Genomic DNA, 15,338 nt, shown 5'->3' on the forward strand with positions numbered 1-15,338 from the left:
AGAGTAGGAGAAGAATACTTTGATGAACTAGTGTCAAGGTCGCTAATACGTCGACGGTCTATTGATGGGGAAGAATTCTATGAAATGCACAACCTCATCAATGATTTAGCTACAATGGTTTCATCTCCGTATTGTATCAAGTTAGACGAACATGAACTAAATGATAAGGTACGCCATTTGTCATACAATAGAAAGAAATATGACTCATACAACAAATTTGATAAATTATATGGACTTAAAGGTCTACGTACCTTCTTGGCCTTGCCACTACAAGAACCGGGGTGGTTGCTCTATTCCATATCGGATAGGGTATTACGTGATTTGTTGCCAGCAATGAAACAGTTACGCGTGTTGTCGCTGTCAAACTACACGAGTATAACCGAGTTGCCCAACTCTGTTGGAAATTTGATAAGTTTGCGATACTTAAATCTCTCTAACACTGCTATTGAAAGGCTTCCATCTGTAACATGCAACCTCTACAATTTGCAGACCTTGTTGTTGTTTGGTTGTTTGTGTCTCATTGAATTGCCTGAAGAAATGGGAAAATTGGTTAATCTACGCAACCTTGACATCAGAGGTACTCAATTGAAGGAGATTCCTGTGCAAATAGCCAGACTACAAAATCTTCAAACTTTGTCTGATTTTGCTATTAGCAATCATCGTGATGGATTGAAGGCTAGAGAGTTGGGAAAATTTCCCCATCTAAAGGGAAACCTTTCCATCTCAAAGCTACAAAATATTAATGACCCCTTTGATGCTTTTGAAGCAAATTTGAAGATGAAAGAACAAATTGACAACTTGGAACTACAGTGGATTCCACATGGCAGCAATGACACTACTAGTCAAAGTTCACAAATTGAAGCTCTTGTACTTGAACAACTTCAACCTTCAACAAATTTGAAGAATCTCACCATCAAAGGTTATGGTGGAACAAGCTTTCCGAATTGGTTGGGTGATTCCTTATTTAACAACATGGTGTATTTGCACATAAGTGGTTGTGATCATTGTTCATTGCTCCCACCCGTTGGACAATTACATGGTTTGAAAAAACTCACAATTTCTAGTATGAAATCAATAAAGAGTGTTGGTTCTGAATTCTATGGAAGTGGTAGTTTTCCTTCATTTCAACCGTTTCCTTCCTTGGAGACTCTAGACTTTGAGGAGATGCCTAAGTGGGAGGAATGGAACTTGATTGGAGGTGCAGCTATAGAGTTTCCAAATCTAAGAAATTTGTCTCTGGAAACATGTCCCATACTCAAAGGAAATGTACCCCGCAACCTTCCTTCCTTAATTGCACTTGAGTTAAGGTCGTGTGATCTATTACTGGAGTCAGGGCACTCAGCAAATCAAATCATCCAATTGAAATGGTATCCTCTTAATTCTCTTCGGCAATTGACCTTAGTTGGCTTTCCCTCTCTAATGTCTTTTCCAAGACACGGTTTACCCAAAACCTTACAATCTCTCACTATCCATGATTGTGAGAATCTAGAATTCCTTCCTTGTGAGTCCTTGCCCAATTACTCACCCCTCGAGGACATAACAATATTCTATAGTTGCAACTCAATGGCATCTTTTACCTTGGGCTCTCTCCCAGTCCTAAAAAATCTTCATATATCCGGTTGTAAAAATCTCAAATCAATTTTCATTGCAGAAGAAGATGACTCCCAGAGTCTCTCATTTATTCAAAGTATCACGATATGGCATTGTGATGAGCTGGCGTCATTTTCCCTAAGTGGATTTTCCACTCCTAACCTCATTCGCTTCGAGGTATGTTGGTGTAAGAAGCTTCATTCACTTCCAGAACCAATTGACACTTTCCCTTACATTCAGGAATTAAGAATAGTTGACCTTCCAAATCTGCAACATTTTGCCAAAGAGGGTTTGCCCATCATTTTAAGAGAACTCACTGTTGGAGGGATTTTGTGCAACACAAATATAACCAAGTGGGGTTTGGAACGTCTCACTTGTCTCTCCGAGTTGCACATTTGGGGTGATGACATCATGAATGCATTCATGAAAGTGGAAGTACCATTGCTACCTGCTTCTGTCATATCCTTACACATCTCTTTATTGTATGACATTAAATGCTTGGATGGAAAGTGGTTTCGCCATCTCACCTCTCTCCAAAATCTTGAGTGTTCATTCTGTGACAATCTCAAATCGCTGCCAGAACAGGGATTGCCTTCCTCTCTTTTTGTACTCAGTATCTCTCAATGTCCATTACTTGAAGCAAGTTGGCGGAGGAAGCGAGGGAAAGAATGGCGCAAGATTGCTTACATTCCCTGCATAGTTATCAACAACAAAATAATCACATGAGTATCCAGGTCAGTCTTGACTCTTGATAATACGATTATCTTGCACTTGTCTCTAGTTTTTTTCTTCTTTTTCTATCACTAAAATTATTTATCAATTTAACAATCAGCATACTCTTTTTGAAATATTAATGTCACAGTTAGAAACATATTTTCTCTTTGATTTAGCTTCAGGTTTAAGTAAATTGTTGTGTGACTTGAAAACTTGATGTCTGGTCGACAACTGACTTTGTTTCACCATGCTATCATAGTTTCATAAAATTTGTGTAGGTGAGAACAATTGCACGTGCCATTGAAAAAGTATCATAAAGTTTCAACTAAAATTTTAAAGTGTTGTGTTTATAAAATCTTCTCAATATTTCCATGTATTAGTGGTCAACTAGAACTTTCTAGGAATACCTGTCATGTATGACATAGAAGATATTGCTGCTCTTTCAGATTGATTGTCAGTTTAAATATATATGATGTCAATTGATGCATGCTTGGCGAATCTTGGCTAAAAGATATTGTTGCTGTTTTTCCATTTTTAGTTGTAGGACTTGAGATTTTTAAGGAAGTTACTAGGTGCATATTCAAGAATTTTTGTATGTCAACTACTCAATTATGTTATGTTGCTTAAATATATTTATTGTACCCTATTTTCACTGATTTACGATTTTAGTCATCTCATTTCTAAATCTGAAAATATAGTCCCTAAATTTTAAATTTCAAAAATTTCTCCACCACTAAATTTTAAGCTCATCTGTACTCGTGTTATGTTGAATAATTAGCTGACAAGTAACTGAGTAATGTGGCAATGCATATTTTTGGGAAATCTAATTTTTCTAAGGTTTTACATTTTTTTTTAATTTTAAGTTTTATTATTTTAAACAAAACTTTAATGATATGGAAAATGAAATAATAAGATTAAATCCATTTTGGTGACTGACTCATTGTGTTTCCTGACATATTAAGTCTTACTGTTTCATCTTTGAGGTGTCATGGTTGATAGGGGACACTGGAGCTGATGATGCAGACTGAGTTTTGGTAAGTAGGGGAGGAACACAAGTGGAAGACAAAGCAAAAGATGGTGGCTTCTATAGGCTAAAGTTCCAAGAACTGGGCTTTTCAACACTGAAAGAATCAAGGTAGTGTGCTACAAGTTTTCAAGGTTGCCTACTATATCAAATTTATCAATGATAATGTCTTGCTAGAAATGCTAATCAAGGAAGCCCTTACGAAGGTTATCAATAAATATGAAAACCACTATGTTAGGAAAGCAACTGGAACATTCCAAAATTGAGCATAACAAGAAAAACTGGCAGTAAGATGATGTTTTGCTAATGTGGCAATTGAAATTGAGCCTACATCAGAAAAAAAAAGTAGTGCAGGGTATCTGTGTCTCATGCCATCAAGACCAACACCAGAAGCTTTATATGGAAATTTGTATGATGTGATGCTTAGTAGAATGGACAATGTTGGCACACAAATCAATCTTCACAGTAGGGTAGACTTCATGAAAATAGATCCTCTCTATTACTAACATTTTAGAGTGATTTGGGGTGTTTAATGAATATTCAGACTCCACCTAATGTTACCCTATCGTGTTTATATTTAAAAAATTATCGTAAATAAGTAAATGGAGAGGGTTCCGAAAGGTTAAAACTGTTTGTGACCATGTATTTTTGGAGTGCAGGGGGATGTTAGCAATTGGTGTTTTCAGGCAGAATCTACCTGTGAGTCTAGTTTTAAACCACAAGAAAAATTCATAACACCGGCAACATTATATAGAACTCGTAAACAAAAGTTTTAGGGATAATTTATGTGTATTATTCATACAATCAATATTCAATATACATTATATATGGAAGAAAATCTTGTTGTCAAGCTTAAAAATAGGAGGTAAAAAAGGAATAAATCTCTAAATATAAGTTATTAATCAGATCCTATAAAATTGAAAATATATACTCCAAATAATTACAAATATAGAACTAACTTCTCCATAAGTTTTTTGGATGAACATAATCCTATGATTTCAGAATCGTTCAAATAGAATCCAACAGAACTTATCATTTTCTAAAGTGCTCAATATTGGTTCCAAAGAAGCTGTTACATTGAAATCCACTTCATTGAGCTTATGACCAAGTCAAAGGTCTGGTAGGTAAAACAAACACACCCATTTCAACACAGTTAAGATACAACTAAAACCAAATATAAGAAACTGACAAGACCCTCCAGAATGATTGCAAACTTACAGTTAATTATAAAAATGGAATAGAGAATTTGCTAATATAATGTCTTGTAAGTTTTAACACATTCACATACACAAAAGGCACCAACCTGAAGTGTAGAAGAACTGGTGACTAAATCTTGATGGTCTAGGACATCAACTACAGGAAATTGGGCAACATCCATGACAACCTCTTATCGAATGCAAGACATGTTGAAATCATACATGTTCCCCCAAAATGGAATACTTTTACCTGCAACAAACTAAAAGAGACTGGAATAAATAATAGTAGTAGTATACAAACTTACATGGAGATTGGAGGCTGCTACTGAGACAAAATATTAATATTATTTTAGCGACTCACCCGGAAGCGACACTCATGTGATCATTTTTCCTTGGATAACTACGGAGGGAATGTGAGAAATCTTACGCCACTCTTTCTATATTGTTGGAAACCAAGAACGTTCTTAGTTTTGAGTGGCAGAAAAATGGTGAACGTTAAACGTTCTCTGTATTCAGTTTTGTGTAATTCAAGTTAGTTTGATTGTATGTAATCAACTAACTATCTAACAACTTATTTAGTTAGTTAGTTAAGTAGAAGATAATTAGAAACAATGTAATATAAGCTATGTATAAATAACATATTCATCTCAATAAACAATAACACTTTCATATCATTCATTCCTTTTTATCTGGTTTTATTTCCATTGCAAATCAAATGCTAACAAGTGGAATCCAGAGCTTGGTTTTGATCCCAAAGAGTGACACACACGAAGGAAGAGTGAGGATCAAACACGAGTGTAGTGAGAATGGGTTCAAGTGCAAACAATGGAAATTTTCCAGCCCACATGTCACATTTTGATGGAAAATATTGGGATAGATGGAGAATGTAGTTTCAAGCATTGTTTGGATTTCATGAAGTGTTAGAAATCATAGAGAAATGTTTTGAATATCTGGGAGCCAATCCAACAGAGGAGCAGAGGTTGAATTTTAAAGAAAACAAGAAGAAAGATTGCAAGGCCATCTTCATTCTTCATTAATGCCTTGACCAACCAAGTTTGACATAATTTTTGATGCAAGAAGTGCAAAAAAAGCATGGAACATTTTGGAGAAATGTTATTCTGGAGGAACCAAGGTCAAGAAACTGAAATTGCAGACCTTACAAAAACAATTTGAATTGTTGCAGATGGAGGAATAACAGAAGGTTTCATATCTGATTTCAAGATTGAGGAGTATCACAAATCAGATGGATAACTGTGGTGAGAAGCTTACTGAACAGAAACTATGTGAAAGGATGTTGAGATCGTTGCATTCCAGGTTCGATTATGTTGTGCGTGCGATTGAAAAATCTAAAGACATTTATGCATTGAGTCTTCAAGAGGTGCGGGAACCCTAGAAGCAAGAGAGTTGAGAATGGACAAAAGGAGTGGGGTTAATTCTGGGAATCAGGCATTGGTAGCATATGCCAACAAGAAAGAAGACCAGAAAAAGAAATGGAGGAAGAATAAATTCAAGAAACCTGAAGATAAGTTTGAATCTTCGTCAAAAGGAGGAAATTCGAGTGGTAAATCAAAAGGAAAATCAAGAAACTTTGACATGAAGAAGGAGCAATGTTACAACTATGAGAAGTTTGGAAATTTTGCATATGAATGTTGGGCTGACAAATGAAGGAAACAAAAGAAGAAAAAAGAAGATGATGCATGTGCTGCTCAAGCATGTTCTTCGTCAAACTCAGATGCAGACTAGTTGTTGGCAACCACAAATGGAGAATGATCTTTGTTTTCAGTCACAAACGGATAACGTTCTCTGTTTTCAGACACAGTTTTGTTAATGGCTACCACAAACGAAGAACATTCTTCATCTCATGTACATTTTCTCGGTACTAGTTGTTTCAATCACATGACAAGTCATAAAGAGTAGTTGGTAGATATTGATACATCAAGAATGAGCAAGATCAGGTTTGATGATGATAAAACCTTGGAAGCTGAGGGAGATGGCAACATGGTGATTAAGAGAAGAAATGGGAAGACAATAATGACGGAAAATGTATTGTATGTGCCAAGAATAAAGAGCAATTTGCTGAACATTGGACAGCTGATCCAAAAAGGGTTTCAGGTGATCGTGAAGAACGATTCCTTAGAAGTGTATGATGGACAAAAGAAGATGATACTCAAGGCTCCTCTTTCAAAGAACAAAACCTTTGTCATCAACATACAAACTGTTGATATTCAATGTTTGAAGGCAGCAAGCTCAATTGATGAAAACTGGTTGTGGCATTCAAGATTTGGCCATCTTAACTCCAGAAGCTTGCAGCAGCTAGGAGTCAAAAAGATGGTGAGTGGAATTCATATTATTGATATCCCTGAGAAGGTGTGTGAAGTATGTATGGCAGGTAAACAATCAAGAATTTCTTTTCAATCATAAGTGCAAGCAAGAGCGGAGAACATTCTTGGGGTGATGCATAGTGACATATGTGGACCGTTTGAAGTGCCATCATTAGGAGGTAATAAGTATTTCATAACTTTTGTTGATGAATTTAGTAGAATGTTGTAGATTTATTTGATTAAAATCAAAGATGAAGCATTAGAGACATTCAAAAACTTCAAGGTTAAAATGGAGAAACAAAGTGGAGAATCTATCAAGATATTAAGGACAAATGGAGGAGGAGAATATACATCACATGAATTCAAGGATTTTTGTGTCAATCATGGAATGGAACATGAGGTAACAGCTCCCTACATACCTCAACACAATGGCCTAGGTGAAAGGAGAAATAAAACCATTCTAGACATGACTTGAAGCATATTAAAAGAAAAGGGACTGCCACATAAGTTCTGGGGAGAAGCTGCATCAACTGTTGTCTATATTCTGAATAAATGTCCAACAAAGAAAAATGAGAAGGTATCAGAAGAGATCTGGAGTGGAAGAAAGCCAACAATAGGGCATTTAAGAACATTGGGTGCTCTATGTTTTAAACATGTACCACACCAAAAGAGAAGAAAGTTGCAGGACAAAAGTGAAGCAATGATCTTGGTAGGGTATCATCCAACAAATGCCTACAAATTGTATGATCCTATCAAAGGCAACGTGGTGGTCAATAAGGATGTCAAGATTGTTGAACATCAGAGCTGGAACTAGAAATAGAAGCAAATGGCCAACAGCCAACACTGGGACTGGGAGCAAGCAACCAACAACACAAACCACCCTTCATAAATTCCTTTGCAAGTACAAAATGAGCAACATACCAACGAAAATAGAGATGAAGAAAGAGTTGAATCAAGCAGATCCCAAAGAACAAGAAAGCCACCAACTCATTTACAAGAATTTTAAATGTACAATGACAATGAAGTTGACAGCAGTGGAGATTTAGTATATTTTGTCTTATTTGCTGATGCAAAACCTTTAAATATTGAAGAGGCATTGAAGAAATGACCCTAGAAGAAAGCAATGGTGGAAGATATCGATGCAATTGAGAAGAATCAAACATGGTATTGACAGATTTGCCCCAAAAACAGAAGCAGATTGGAGTGAAGTAGGTCTACAAGTTGAAGCTGAATCCAGATGGAACAATTGCTAAGTACAAAGCTAGATTGGTTGCCAAGGGATCCTACAAAGAGCAGGTATAGACTATTCCGAAGTGTTTGCTCAAGTGGCCAGAATTGAGACAATCAGGCTTGTGATAACACTGGCATGTGCTAGGGGATGGCTGATGTGCCAACTTGATGTGAAATTTGCATTTCTGAATGGATGGCTGGAAGAAGAGGTATATGTCTCTCAATCACCAGGATTTGTGATTAAGGGAAAGGAGGATAAAGTACTCAGATTGAAGAAAGCTCTATATGGTTTGAAGCAAGCACCAAAAGCTTGAAACAAAAGAATTGATTCATTTCTAAATGGCATTGGATTCATCAAATGCACAATGGAATATGGAGTTTATGTGAACCGTTCCACATTGAATGGAGAGCCTGCAATGATCTTGTTGTGCCTATATGTTGATGACTTATTGGTGACTGGCAGCAGCAACAAGACAATTATAGAATTCAAAGAATTCATGAAGGATGAATTTGAAATGACAGACTTGGGCAAATTAAGCTACTTTATGAGCATGGAGTTTGCTGAAACTGAAGAAGATTCAATATGGCTGATTGCAACCCTGCAACCATTCCAATGGAGATCAATGCAAAGCTGGGAATAGAAATTGAAGAAGAGCTGGTTGATTCGACCTTATTCAAACAAGTTGTTGGTTCCCTAAGATACTTGTGCAATACAAGGCCTGACATCTGATATAGTTTGGGCGTGGTAAGCAGATTCGTGGAGAGATCCAAGCATTCTCATTGACTGATAGTTAAGAGAATCATGAGATATATCCAAGGCACAATTGGGCATGGCATTATGTTTGAAACATGAAAATGAAGACTTAGTGGGATATTCAGACTCAGATTGGTGTGGAGACAAGAATGATAGAAGGAGCACTTCTGGATATGTTTTCAAATTCACGAAATCACCAATAGCATGGAGCTCAAAGAAGTAGCCTGTGATAACACTATCATCATGCGAAGCTGAGTATATTGCTGGCAGCTATGCAGCCTGCCAAGCATTGTGGTTGAAATCATTAACAACAGAGCTAAAGATGGAAATTTGCAGGCCAAATACATTGTTGATTGACAACATTTCAACAATAAATCTAGCAAATAATCCTGCCTCTCATGGAAGAAGCAAACACATTGAGACAAAGTTTCACTTCTTAAGAGATCAAGTTGGAAGAAGCAAGTTGAAGCTCATTTATTGTCAAACTTAAGTTCAACTGGATGATATAATGACCAAGGCCTTGAAGACAAGTAGATTTGAAGAGATAAGAAGATTGCTAAGTGTAAAATCACTTAGAAACTTGAATTAAGGGAAAGTGTTGGAAACCAAGAACGTTTTTGGTTTTGAGTGTCAGAAAAACGGAGAACGTTAAACGTTCTCCATATTCAGTTTTGTAATTCAAGTTAAGTTTTGCTTGTATGTGATCAACTAATTGACTAACCACTTGCAGAAACAATGTAATAGAAACTATGTATAAATAACATATTCATTTCTCAATAAAAGATAACACATTCATTTCATTATATTCCTTTTTCTGATTTACTTCCATTGCAAACAGCTTCAAACGCTAACAACCTATAGAGTAACTTTGATTAGTTATTAACTCAACATACATATTAAATTTCATTCCAGCTGTTGGGTATTGTGATTTTACCTCAATGATCATGCACACAAAAGTTTAAGAAAAGTACATTACACGTTAAATTTAAGATATTTGATGAAGGATATCATTTAGTTTTGAAATTTGCAAAATTTTGTGGACTTGATCTAATCAATAAGATCTTTAATTTGGTGGTTGGATTGGTGAAATATAATGTATACATTGAGTTCTTTAATGGAGTAAGTAACCCTCACATTTTAGTTGGTCCTCTTAGAGTATAAAAATCAATTATTCACTTACTACTTTCTTGGATGAACAACTTAATTGAGCGCTTATCATATTAGTGTTTATGTAAAAGCTATTTCTATAAACAAAAAATAAAATAAAGTTAAAATGTTTGCATATAAGTTACAAATTGTTTTCATAAACTATCTTAGAGTCTTTATGAAAATAAGCTGAAAACAACTTACAAATATGTAATAAACGATTTCCCTAAGTTCTCCTGATAGAGCAGAGATAAGATAAAATTAGATGAAAAGAATTACTGTATTAATTGATAAGAAAACAGAAAATGATTCCAGAGCTAATGCTCCTCAGTTAGAGAAAACAATTCTCTTACTGCCCAACCTATAAGGTGTAACTGAAAAATGAAAAAACCGTCCAGCTATCTCTGCACACACTCCCCTTTATTAGTGGAATATTAATTCCTATTTATTAGTGGAATATTAACTCCCTATGCCAGTTAGGCAATCATTATTTTTCTGCATCCCCTTTCTTATTCTTTCTCACATATACTTGCCATTGCTTAGGCCCCACCTCATCTCTATTTACTAAGAGATCCCCCTCATCACTTGTGGGGCCCAGCCCATTCCTATCATCACCCCCACCTTCAACAGTAGCCTTGTCCTCAAGGCGCAAATCAGGGAATTGACTCTTCAGCAGCAGTTCCTCTTCCCAGGTAGCATCTCCGACATCCATGCCTTCCCATTGAATCAACCATTCTCGCTTATGCTGCCCACCATCAAACTTATCCCTCCATGACAAAACCTTAGCAGGAATAATATCCCCAGTGTCAGACTCCAAACTGCTAGGTAATTGAGTTGTAGCAGTATAATTGCCTACAGCTTTCTTCAATAGAGAAACATGAAAAGTAGGATGTATTTTAGATGTTGCTGGTAACTGTAGCTTGTAAGCAACCTGCCCTATCTTCTTAATGACTTGATAAGGACCAAAAAATCTGGGAGCCAATTTTTGATGAATTCTATGCACCACCGATTGCTGTCGATGGGGACGTAATTTGAGGAAAACCCAATCACCAATCTCAAATTGAACTGCCTTGCGTTTTTTATCAGCTTGGTATTTCATGTACTCTTGAGCTTTGAGTAAATTAGCTTTCAATTGACGCAAAGCTTCATCCCTGTCTCTTAACTCCTGGGCTACAGCTTCTACTCTGGTTTCTCCCTCCAAAAAATGCACCAATACTGGAGGTCTCCTGCCATACACCACCTCAAAAGGGGTAAACCCTGTGGAAACATGGAATGTGGTATTGTACCATAGTTCTGCCCACGGAATCCAATGTGCCCATGACTTAGGTTGATCTGCAATAAAACAACGTAGATAGGCCTCTAAACAGCGATTAATCACTTCTGTTTGGCCATCAGTTTGGGGATGGTATGCCGAAGACATTTTAAGCACCGTACCTACTAGCTTGAACAACTCTTTCCAAAAAATACTCACAAACAAGGGATCACGATCACTAAGAATTGACTCCGGAATTCCATGCAGTCTAACCACCTCCTTCACAAAAATAGCAGCAATGGAGCGAGCAGTAAATGGATGTTTAAGAGGAATGAAATGACTATACTTGGAGAGACGATCCACCACCACCAAAATAGCTTCAAATCCATTACTTTTGGGCAAACAAGTAATGAAATCCATAGATATCTCACTCCACACCAAAACTGGAATAGGTAGCGGCTGTAGTAACCCACTAGGCGTAGTCGCGGCATATTTTTGACGTTGACAAGTGTCACAAGCTTTCACAAAATCTTGCACCCTTTTCATCATCCCTTGCCAATATAAAGTGCCTGCCATTCTCCTATAAGTGCGTAGGTAGCCGGAGTGACCCCCACTAGGGGAAGAATGAAAATCCTTAAGTAGATCTTCAATAAGTGGTGAGTTAGCCGGTATAACTAACCTATTTTTGTAGAATAAGATGCCACCTTTTAAGGAAAACCCAGGTTTGGCAGTAACATCCTTTTGAATAGCCTCCACAATGCTTTTAAGCCAGGGATCCTTCGATACCTCTTGTTGCAATTGGCTGCTCTGCTGCCAAATAGGATAGGATTTAAGAGCATGAATTTCAGCATCCTCATGTTGTCTAGATAAAGCATCAGCCACCTTATTCTCCACTCCCGCCTTATATACCACCTCAAAGTCAAAACCCAACAACTTAGCCATCCATTCCTGTTGATTTGTTGTGGTAATATGTTGCTGTAACAAGTGTTTTAGGCTCTTTTGATCAGAATAAACCACAAACCGCCTTCCTAACAAATAATGTCTCCAATGTTGAATAGCTAACACCAAAGCCATTAACTCCTTATCATAGGCCGATTTAGATAGCCTAGATGATTCAAAAGCCTTGCTAAAATACGCAATGGGATGTTTAGATTGCAACAATACAGCACCAACCCCTTTTCCAGAGGCATCACATTCAATTTCAAAAGGGAATTTGAAATTAGGCATAGCTAAAACTGGGGCAGTTGTAACAGCTACTTTTAATTTCTCAAAAGCTTCGGCAGCCGCAACATTCCATCTAAAACCATCCTTCTTTGTCAACTCGGTCAAGGGTTTAGCAATATTCCCATAGTTAGCTATAAATTTTCTATAGTAACCTGTTAATCCCAAAAAACCCCTCACCCCCTTGACTTTCTTAGGGACTGGCCATTGTAACACACTGCTAACCTTGGCAGGATCCACAGCAACCCCTGCTTTGGAAATGACATGACCCAAGTATTCAACTTGGTGTTTACCAAAAGCACACTTCTTTCCGTTAGCCACAAACTGATGTTGTTTCAAAATGTTTAGAACCATCTCCAAGTGCTGCAAATGAGCAGTCCAACTATCGCTGTACACTAGTATGTCATCAAAAAAAACCAATACAAACTTCCTTAAAAAAGGCTTAAAAATATCATTCATCACTGATTGAAAGGTTGCAGGGGCATTGGTAAGGCCAAATGGCATCACCATAAACTCATAGTGACCCTCATGAGTACGAAATGCAGTTTTATGAATATCCTCTTCCTTCATACGAATTTGATGATAACCAGATTTAAGATCAATCTTAGAGAAATAACCCGAGCCATGTAACTCATCTAACAATTCATCTACCACAGGGATAGGATACTTATCTTGAATTGTAACCTTGTTAAGTGCACGGTAATCTACACACATGCGCCAAGATTGATCCTTCTTCTTGACCAAAATAACGGGGCTAGAGAAAGCACTAGTGCTGTTTCGAATCACCCCCTGCTGCATAAGGATCTGAATCTGTTTTTCAATTTCATCCTTGTGTAAATGAGGATATTTGTAAGGCCTCACACTTACCGGACCAGCACCCTGCAGAAGTTCAATGGAATGGCTAATGTTTCTTGTAGGAGGAAGACCCTGGATTTCTTTAAATACAATAGCAAACTGATCTAACAACTTTTGCAACTCCTTAGTCTGTTGATCTGAGACACGAGGCACTTGTGAACCTACCACCTCCATCAAGGTAGGCCATTCGCAGTCTGTTATTAGCCGGGAAGAAGTGATGATGCTTTGGAAAGTAGCCATCTTCTCATCTAAGGCTTGGCCAAGGAGTTTCACCATACTGCCCTTATGGTTGAACACCATAGACATTTCTTTCCAATCCATGGTCACCTTCCCCAAAGTTTCCAGCCAAACAACTCCCAAAATCAGATCCACACCCCCTAACTCCAACACATAAGCATCAAAACAAATCTGCACCGTTCCCACATCCATCTGAATTCCCTTACACCTACCCATAGTTAGGACACGATGACCATCTCCTAACTTGACGCCCAAGGGAGTAGAAGGTACCATAGGCAGCCCTAGAGCTTCAACCACCTTAGGAGATATGAAATTATGCGTGGCTCCACTGTCAATAAGAACCAAAATAGGCGCACCTTGCAAACAGCCCTCTATTTTCATTGTTCGAACCTGGTTTGGAGTGGTGGATACACCGAAAACTCCCATCCCTTTACATTCTAACTCCTCTTGTGCAATCTCTTCTTCTGACTTGGCCTCCAGCACCACAATCTCTCCTTCATCGTTGACCACTTCATCGTCCCCCAAGATAATCAATCGTAACTGCTTCGTTGCGCATTGATGGAGGGGATCCCATCGTTCATTGCAACGAAACAGAGTCCCTTCTCGCGACGCTCATTAACCTCTGCGCTTGGTAAATGGCGAACGCCGCGTGAGTGACGGCGTGAAACGTCACTAGAGTTAAGACGTGAAGGAGGAGTAGAATTGGGAGGAGGACCCAGCCCGGTACGCATTTTACCCACATTGTTACTAGTCTGGTTAGGGTTTGCAAATCTGTTCCCTTCCCCTTCGCGATTGGCCCAATTAGGTTTTTGAAATCGGGCCCAAGAACCTTGACCCGGTTTGTAGCGAGATCCAGATTCAGATCCCTGCCCCGAAACAGCAGCAAATTCACTCTCAACATCACGAGCCACTTGCATCGCTAAGTAACGATTACGAGGCCTGAAGGTACGCACACGAGAACGAATGTCATGACGTAAACCACCAATGAAATAACCAAGAAACTGTTGTTCTGGTAAACGGCCACACTGTGAAGAATACAATTCGAATTCAGCAATGTAATCCTCAACAGATCCAGATTGTTTTAATTCCTTTAATTCTTCAAAGGGGTTCTCCAAACGACCACCACCAAAACGAACGATCAACGCCTCCGTCAAACTCTCCCAAGACAGATCCTCCGTAGAATCGTGCCATAAATTGAACCAATGAATCGTAGGACCTTCCATACTGAGCTTCGTCAATTGAATTCTCACGTCTGCCGAAATGCGTTGTACGTCGAAATACGTTTCTGCTCGAGTGATCCAAGCCACTGGATCATCACCGGTAAATGCCGGCAATTCCACCTTCTTCGCAGCTAAACGGAACTCATCTAACGGCGAGGGAACCGCTGTAATATTGTCTTGAACCGCCGTCAAAGCCCTCTGAATTTCAGAACCAATGAAGTCACGTAAAGACTCAATGCTGTCCTCCACACGTCCCAAACGCTCCTCCACTCCGGTGATTCTTGCGTCCATTCTGGTTTGCATGAACGTAGCAGGTCGGACCAATTGATAGAGCAGAGATAAGATAGAATTAGATGAAAGGAATTATTGTATTAATTGATAAGAAAACAGAAAATGATTCCAGAGCTAATGCTCCTCAGTTAGAGAAAACAATTCTCTTACTGCCCAACCTATAAGGTGTAACTGCAAAATGAAAAAACCATCCAGCTATCACTGCACACACTCCCCTTTATTAGTGGAATATTAATTCCTATTTATTTGTGGAATATTAACTCCCTATGCCAGCTAGGCAATCATTA

The 15,338-nt window shown here is 38.1% G+C and overlaps 1 protein-coding gene and 1 long non-coding RNA gene across 3 annotated transcripts; one reads left to right on the forward strand and one right to left on the reverse strand.

The window, feature by feature from the left end:
- The first annotated feature begins 84 nt into the window (after positions 1-84).
- On the forward strand, positions 85-3,888 carry LOC101513929 (putative disease resistance protein At3g14460). Of its 2 annotated transcripts, none has more exons than XM_027333416.2 (2): positions 85-2,324; positions 3,288-3,888. In XM_027333416.2, the coding sequence occupies exon 1, from the start codon at positions 85-87 to the stop codon at positions 2,314-2,316; it is 2,232 nt and encodes a 743-aa protein (XP_027189217.2). In that variant the 3' UTR covers positions 2,317-2,324; positions 3,288-3,888. The 2 variants fall into 2 exon arrangements, with proteins under 2 accessions (XP_027189217.2, XP_004498674.2); XM_004498617.4 differs by having other exon boundaries at positions 3,304-3,888.
- Positions 2,145-4,962, reverse strand: LOC105851996 (uncharacterized). Its single transcript, XR_001143784.2, has 3 exons — positions 4,886-4,962; positions 4,632-4,784; positions 2,145-2,282 (listed from the first exon to the last, which is right to left on the reverse strand). It is a non-coding gene; the product is annotated as an uncharacterized lncRNA (long non-coding RNA).
- Positions 4,963-15,338: the final 10,376 nt, after the last annotated feature.

This window comes from Cicer arietinum, chromosome 5, assembly GCF_000331145.2.
Source record: "Cicer arietinum cultivar CDC Frontier isolate Library 1 chromosome 5, Cicar.CDCFrontier_v2.0, whole genome shotgun sequence".
Lineage (NCBI taxonomy): Eukaryota > Viridiplantae > Streptophyta > Magnoliopsida > Fabales > Fabaceae > Cicer > Cicer arietinum.

Coding starts and splice junctions, on each gene's coding strand:
- LOC101513929 (XM_027333416.2), top strand. CDS start 85: ATGCACAACCTCATCAATGATTTAGCTACAATGGTTTCATCTCCGTAT.